The sequence below is a fragment of the Sinocyclocheilus rhinocerous genome, unplaced genomic scaffold (assembly GCF_001515625.1).
Source record: "Sinocyclocheilus rhinocerous isolate Xijiao unplaced genomic scaffold, SAMN03320098_v1.1 scaffold1302, whole genome shotgun sequence".
Lineage (NCBI taxonomy): Eukaryota > Metazoa > Chordata > Actinopteri > Cypriniformes > Cyprinidae > Sinocyclocheilus > Sinocyclocheilus rhinocerous.
This window is the reverse complement of record NW_015623473.1, coordinates 225,452-234,034: the sequence shown is the minus strand read 5'-3', so window position 1 is coordinate 234,034 and position 8,583 is coordinate 225,452. Positions and strand designations below refer to the sequence as shown.

The 8,583-nt window shown below is 34.2% G+C and overlaps 1 protein-coding gene across 1 annotated transcript in view; it reads right to left on the bottom strand.

The window, feature by feature from the left end:
• The window catches only part of LOC107749808 (neuropilin-2-like), an 80,803-nt gene that overhangs the window by 52,999 nt on the left and 19,221 nt on the right, over window positions 1–8,583 (bottom strand). The window contains exon 3 of the mRNA XM_016565024.1: window positions 6,403–6,584. Within this exon, the coding sequence (XP_016420510.1) occupies window positions 6,403–6,584 (182 nt within the window). The remainder of the gene's footprint in view (window positions 1–6,402; window positions 6,585–8,583) is intronic.

Sequence of the window (8,583 nt, the reverse complement as noted above, 5' to 3'; positions counted from 1 at the left end):
ATGCTTTTACTAAAATCATTTTTTTTTAATTAGTTAATAAAGACAAATTAGTTAATAAAAATTTAAATAAAAAGTTCAAATTGAAACATACTAAGTCATAACTAAAAAGAAAAAGTCAAAAAAAACATTTGGTAAAAATTATAATTATGACATGAAAGGTTGGAATTATGATATACTTCATAAGTATATCATAATTGTGTTATAGTTATGTCATAATTGTGAGATAAAAGTCATAATTGTGAGATAAAAGTCAAAATTGTGAAATACTAAATCATAATGAGGTTAAAAATTGAAATTGTGAGATAAAAAGTCATCCAAGATCAAGTTGTCGATCAGTTTTTTTTTTTTTCTGGGTTGGCATCTAAGCAAATTTGTTGCATTAAGATTTCTTTTGACTTGGCAAAATTGAGATAAAAGGCCATAATTATGAGACAAAAAGGTAAACATATGAGATACTAATTAATAATTATGAGATAACTTAAAAATTACTAAGTCATAATAAATATATAAAACGTTGACATTATAAGCTAAAAATCATATTTATGACTCAAAAAGTCATGAAAAAATGAAATTGTGACATACGAAGTCGTAATTAGATTAAAAGTTTAAATTGTGAGATAAAAAGTCATCCAAGATCAAGTTATTGATCTGTTTGTTTTCTTCTGGGTCGATAGCTAAGCAAATGTGTTGCATTATTGAGCTTAATTTTGACTAAGATCATTTTGCTTTGGAGGAAAATCTAAAACGACTTCCATCCATTTGCTCTTGCATCCATTTCACCTCAATGCTATCTAGAGGAAAGCTATTTCTTTCCTATGGGTTTGGTTGCTTTAAGAAGAGGTAGTTAGAGCTGAAGGCTTTAAATGGGCCGTTTTATAGGAGAAGAGGTATCGAGACAGCAAGACAGACGGCACCTGATTCAAAGCAACTGTTAAAGTGGCAGTAAATTCCACTGGCCGAGCAGGATAGCCTCCAGACCGCTTCTCCACCACAGGTGGGGGGCGGCACTGATGTTACCCAGAGCGACAGAGACCTATGGACCTAATCGCTTCTGCTAGCGCTTTCTTTTAAGTGTGCACTCAGAAGTCGGCAGCGGCGGTGGGCCTGAAGGCTGCTCGGCGGGAAGTCTTCCGCAGTATCCGTGGCAAGAGCGTAACAGTCATGTGACCGGGGCAGGAGGGGTTGTTGTGTTGCACATGCCACTGGGGGTAGCAGTCTGGCGTGACTAAACTGGGGCAGAGAAACGGGGCGGCATAAGGGACGGGGAGCAGATGAACAGGGGGTTTAGGGAAGGGATGGGTCTTGACAGGCCCGTGAGGTCATACACAACCATGGGAGATAAAGGGTCAGAGGTTAAAACAACTTTGCAGCAAGACTCATACTTGAGATGTATGCATGAGCTTAAAGGGATAGTTCACTTAAAATGAAAATTGTGTTATCTTTAGCTCTCTCAAGTTGTTCAAAACCTGAATGACTTTATTTCTACTCCAGAATACAAACGAAAGCATTTCAAAAAATGTCTGTGGGGTTTTAATTGCAGTGTTATTTTAGTATTATTTAAATACTATTACTATTGAGTCATAACTTATTGAGTTATCAGTAATTATTTATATACTTTTACTACATACTACATGAATTAATATTTTAAATCAACCTTAATTTTTATATTTTGAGTTTAAAAAAAAAGTTTCAGTAATTTTGTTCTGTGATTGTCATTTTCAGTAGTTTTGTATTGATTTTGTATTGTATTAACTTTAATTAATTTAAATTTAAATTTTAGTTTTAGTAATTTTAGTACTCTAAATTAACCTTATTTATTTTAGTACATTTATTTATTGATCTAATTTTTGTATCAATTTTAATTAAATATTTATATTGTATTTTATTTCATATCAGTTTTATTTTAATTAAAAAATGTATATTTTTTGTTTTTAGCTTTAGTTAACAATAACAACATTGATTTTATTTGTTAGTTTTTTTGTCTGTACAATGAAAATTGATGAGGTTCAGAATTATTTTGTACGTTTTTAAAGTTTAGGTTTATCATTGAATATATTTTATTTTGTTTCAGCTTTTTTTTAAATAACAATTTTTTTTTATAAATATTCTTTGTTTTTAGTTTACAATAACAACATTGTATTATTGTCTATACAGTAAAAAGTCTATGTGGTTCAGTGTTATTTTGGACCCCATTGACTTTCGTTATATGGACAGTTGGAATATTGGAATATTCTTCAAAATATCCTCTGTGTTCCTCAGAAGAAATAAAGTCATATGGGTTTGGTTTCTATCATTAAACAAAGCTGGAAATCCATTCATATCAATGTGTCTGGAGCATCACAAAGGCTTATTCCCACTTAATTCCCAGTCCATTTATATTCCCACCTGATTCCCAGTTCTTTCAACACCCTCAAAACTCATTTTACTCATTCCTATCCTGCAAAAAAAACTCATTTGAAGTGTGTAACCGAGAGCATTAGCAAATTAGACAATATATATATATATATATATATAATGAACAGTGTTGGGCAAGTTACTTCCAAAATGTAATACATTATATATTACTAGTTACTGTCTTTTGAAAGTAATTAGTTACATTACAAAACTTGCGTTACTGAGATTGTAACGAGTAATAATATTACCCAAATTTGATTAGTAATGCGTTATATTACTGCGTTACAGCAAAAAGTAATATACTACTGTAATATTATTACTTTTGTAATGCGTTACTCCCAACACTGATAATGAATGAACATACAATATGCATAGCATGCACTGAATGCAGATTCTGCAGATGTCTGTGGAGATTCTGTTCAAGACCAAGCAAAGCATGAACCAATCCACTTGGAGCTGCATATTGTAAACTTTTTGAAGGTGTCTTGTCAGCACTGTTCAACTTTGAAGGTTTCGAACGTGTTGTTGCTCTAAGCCAAACAAGCTGTAAAAGGCCAAAAAAACAAAATCAAGGAGCGTTAGTCAGTCATAATGGCCCTAAGAGATTGTCTACATAACAGTGTGATAGCATGCCACCCGAGGGTCAGTCGGAGACCAGTGTGGGATTTCTGCATGAACATGAATGAGGGTTTGCTGTTCTCGCTCCCAGTGCTGGATAACAGAACATGCATCGGAGGAAAGTGTTCACCAGAGATCATTATCTCTGCGACGCCTCTCCATATAAACAGACATAAACGCTGAGACTCACCCACGCTAACACTTTCCCACAATTCTAGTGATTGGAGCAGTTTGTGTAAACAACAGATTATTTTTCTTCCTCATTTTTGGCAGTCTTTATAACTTTCAAAACCTGTAGAGACAGACGTTCTGAACTACATTGCCTCAAAACCTGGAATTTAAAAAATAAACAACCATTATTCTGTGGCACAGGAAAAGGCAACAGTCAGTTATTTGCCTTTGGAAAGAAACATCTGGAAAACATGAGGATCGTACGCACAAAGACTAATGCTGTCTTCATGTCCTCCTCCTGGGATGTTCCTAATGAATGTTTGAAAATCATAATTATGACATTATGTGCGCTTAAGTGATTATGGTCAGAAAAAAACTGACAAATTTCATATTTCACTCCCTTGACAAACACAGGAAGCTTTTTAGCACTAGACCAACAAGATATCAAAGAATGTGCATCACGTGTGTATTTAATGCTTTATCTGTGTATTTTATCATTCTTGTGTTGCAACCGAGAATTATGGGAAGGTACAATAAAATTCATAAAAATGTGCAGTAAAGCAATAAAACTAGGTGGTCATTGGTACTGATCAAAATGATCTGATTATATTAAATGTCATAATACTTATATAATAATATAAAATGTACACTGAAGTGTAAAAATATAAATATAATAAATATATACATATATTTTTTGTTATTGTTAAAATCCAATATTTCGAATTAGCCTAATATGTAATTAATAAAAAACAATACAAATGTTATTAAAATGTGTTTTTATGTTTATTTCTATTTTAATATTGTAATAATATTTATAAATGTATAAAATACATACATAATGTATAAATACATAAAGTATGTATATAAGTCTATATAATAAACATAATTCTAAAAAAACTAAAATGCATTATTTAATTAAATTAACTATAAATGTATTGAATATATGGATTATTCCGACATGACTAGAAGGCAGCATAACGCACAAAAATGGCACATCCCCGACAACAAGTGATCAGAAACGCATTTACAAGTCAGATATCCATGCTCTCCACTCCATCTCTGCTACACCCACACATGGCTATATTAACATCCCAATAGAGAAAAAGCATATCATGCCTTTATTAAAAGATGTTCTTGGGCTGTCTCTGGTTAGTGTAAAATGAGATTGTGGGCTTATCACGTGAGTCATACTACTAGAGTTAGCAACTGTATCTGTGGTAACAGTACCTGAGGGCAATGGTGATGATTTCAGCAATTACTGAGGTGAGGTGAAGGCTTAGAGACAGAATAACTCTGCTGTTTTTGCCATTAGCCATGATGAAGCCACGGTGCTTATGTTACCAGGCTAATCATCGCTGTTGCAAAACAACATTAATCGCTGCACTCCCACGAGTACGCGGCTAGTGCAATGTTCTTGAAGGAACGCTGTAGTGGTAGTTAATGGTGTTTGCCAAGACAAATATCACTATTACCACTGATTATACTTAGCTATGTCTAATCCCATAGACTTGAATAAGGGAGGGACCTGAGCCATATCTACAGACCACAATATCAGAGAGAATTAAGGGTGGCCTCTTTTGACTTAAGTCTGTAAATTATACCTATAAACCACCCAATACATTTAATTAAAAAATTATATTTAATAATATTCAATGTACAGTAGGGCTAGTTCAATTTTCATTATGCTAAAAACAAGAGCACTAGACAAAGTTATCATCAATATTTTAGCGATGGTTATTAATGAAAACTATAACAGTAATAAGTGTTGTTGCATGAATAATAAACAACTGAAAAAATTATCCACCCCAAACTATAGTAAAGTAGCCTGTTAACAAATGTTGACGCACTAAATATGGTATGATTTAAAAATGATCATCCCTTCTCCAAAACAGAGAAAACATCTTTCACAATCACAAACATCTACATGTCTGTCTCTTTTAAAGTGCTTGAGGGAACATTTAAGAATCAGCGTGTCTGACGGCCTTGCAGCAGGACGGAGGAGCCGCGACCTTCTGGAACCGCGAGTTAAAGGTCGCAGGAGGTCATTCCGCTAACGAGATTTACAGCGTAACAAGAGCGCCTCCAAAATCAACCTGAGCCACTCGTGACCCTCAAAAACCAGCCTGCTCCAATCAACCATCAATCAAAGAATCAAATATTTCTGGAGAAACCTGAAAATATGCATCTGCCCCCATCCAACCTGACAGAGCTTGAGAAGTGAACAGGTGAGGTGAAGAAAGGCAGATAATTGCCAAATGCTGATAAACAAAGCTTGTCGCATCATACCCAAAAATACTTGAGGCTGTTAAGGTGCTTCAGCTAAGTAATGAGTTACTTATACTTATGCAATGTACTTATTTCAGTTTTTTATTTTGAATAAATTTACAAAGTTGTGACAGTTCTGTTTTTGCTTTGTCATTATGGTGTATGGAGTGTAGATTGATGAAGGAAATAAAGTAATTTAAAGCAGTTTAACATAAGGCTGCAACATAACAAAACGTGAAATAAATGAAGGCACTGTATACCAATCAAATATTTCTGGAGAAACCTGAAAATGTGCATCTGCCCCCATCCAACCTGACAGAGCTTGAGAGGTGAAGAGGTGAGGAGAAGAATGACAGATAATTGCCAAATGCAGATGTGCAAAGCTTTTCGCATCACACCCAAAAAGGTTTGAGGCTGTAAAGGTGCTTCAACTAAGTACTGAGTTAAGGGTTTGAATACTTATGCAATGTACTTATTTCAGTATTTTTATTTTTAAGAAATTTACGAAGTTGTGACAATTCGGTTTTTGTTTTGTCATTATGGAGTGTAGATAGATGTGGGAAAAAAGTAATTTAAAGTAGTTTAACATAAGGCTGCAACATAACAAAACGTGAAATAAATGAAGGCACTGTATATATATATATATATAATGGGTAATCACTAAATGTGGAATGGGAAAAGTGGCTGATGTTGCTGAGCAGTGCGATTAAAATTAAAATGGTTATTTCTGTCAAGTAAAGTTGCATTGTGATGCAGTGATTATAATAGCCGCAATCTAGACGTATAATAGCATCCCATTTTGACGTGGTATGAGAACGCCTGAGCACATGTGAAAGGACTTGAGGATAGGATGAGAATGCTTGAGCTGCTCATTGTCAGGAACAGAAATTTTCCTTGGAAAAAAATGATCCGTTTCCTTAACCACATGGCAGCAGCAGCATTGAGCGCACTCACCAGTCTTGTAGATCTCGTAGCGCAGGGAGAAGCCGGCACCCTGGTGCACGTAATCAGACACAAACTTGATGTGGATGACAGGACCTGAGGAAATGATGGCAGGAGGAGCAATGTTACTGCAGTGCCTTCCCAGCAGGTCCGCGGACTCAGAATTCCCATCTCGGATCTCTATGAAGTCATACCTAGAAGCAAAAAACAGTACATGCATAAATGCTAGTTTTGGATTTGTTTGTTTGGCATACTTGTTTGGCAAAAAAAGCCAAAGTCTGCAACAGGAGTATTATAGTTAAAACTAAAATCTTTACCTGAAATAAAATAAACATGAACTAAAATAAAATGTTTATTTCGGATAGTTACAAAGACATTATTTCACATTTTTAATTTAGTTAAACGAATACAATAAATAAGCTAAAATAAAATAAAATACATAAAGATAGATAGATACTTCTCCTAAATTATTTACATCAGATAAAGTTGATATTTAAACATAACTAAGATCTCCATTAAGTCTCCCAAGCAATAAAAGAGGAACCTTTGAGCAATAAAAATGTTCCTCTGGGAAGGACAAACATTAAGAATGCAAGGAAGTGCAATGCAATATCTTCTGCAGCAATGAGTAACTGTGAAGGAACTGCTAGGAGTCGCTTTAATTTTAGCTGGGGTGACCTTTGACCCACAGTGGACTGCTGCCTTATAACAACAAACACACATTTTTTCATGTCACTTCAGAGAAAGACTGAAGGAGCTGAGACAATGACCACCTGTCCGGCCTAAATAATCCCTTAATGTGCGTTGCCCTCTTTTGCCAAAACACTTCACACACAATGTCTAAATGAGGCAAAAGACTCTCAAAAATCCAGCCGGTTGTCTGCATGAGTGCTTCCTTATAATAAATCTGGCCATAGAGAGGCATGAGTCAGGCTTCTTCTCACACCTCAGGAATGCTTGCCCCATTTAACCCCTAAACAAGAACAAGATCCCTGTAAACATACGTCATCATTCCCAACCTAACTGCTCTGGAGCACAACATGCCGACCAGACTTCTCTGTACTGAGAAAATGAATCTATGCGCCTTTAAAACTTACTTACTACAATGTAGGAGGCAAATAATTAGCTTCAAAATGTTCCAAGTTTAGTTTTAACTTAGTGTGAAACTCTTAAAAATAAAAATGAATATCATTTGAGAAGATGTTTCATAGCCTAATGCCAGCTGAATTCATTAAATTATTCTTTTGAAGCAATTCTATTAAATGATTCCGTTAAACTGATTCACAAAGCATTTTTAGAATTGGACTGTAAGGAATGACTTTGTTTAGGGGTAAAACTGTGAGATGGCAATAATAATAATTAATAATAGTTAACATTATTAAAAAATATTATTAATAATACTGGGAACAAATATTTTAATTATTTTTTAAAAAATATGGTTCAAAATAATAACCAACACATAATTTGACACTATACAAACAAATTGGAAACAGTGGTTTTATAGCATTTTACTATATTAAACATAAAACTGCACTGGGACTTATATATAGGCCATAAACTAATTTTGTTTTGTTTGTTTGTGGTTTTGTTTTGGATTTTGTTTTGTTTGTATTGTTTTGTTTTGTTTTGTTTTGTTTTGTTTCGTTTCGTTTTTTGTTTGTTTTGTTTTGTTTTGTTTTGATTTGTTTTGTTTTGTAAAGTGTGTAATCTATGCAAAGACAGACAATTAAAGGGGCAAAAGATGCCCTTCAGTGCCTCAAAGAATAAAAATCTGTGTTTCTGTCAGTTGAAGGTGCATCGCATCAAAAAGTCATTGAATCAAGTTCATTGAAACCCCTGAATGAAATGATTCAGTAAATGAATAAAACTTCAAAATGTTACTTGTGATTCTGTTGTTCTTTAGAAATCCATCACTGTACTAGTGCTTTAAAGTAGCCAAAAACCAAAACACTGATCTGAAAAATCTATAATGAAACACCAAGAACTTTTGCAGTCTCCAAAGAATCGTACAGAAACTCAAAAACACATTGATGTCAATGAATGTGTCTGTGCTTTCCCTACAAACCAGAATAGAATGAAGACATGATGTTTTGCCTTTTTTTTTTACTTATCCTTCCCAGTTAACTCTGAATTATCACTGGTTGAGCCGCATAACTGTTGGCTCCACGTCACTCAGGGAGCGTGTATGTGAAA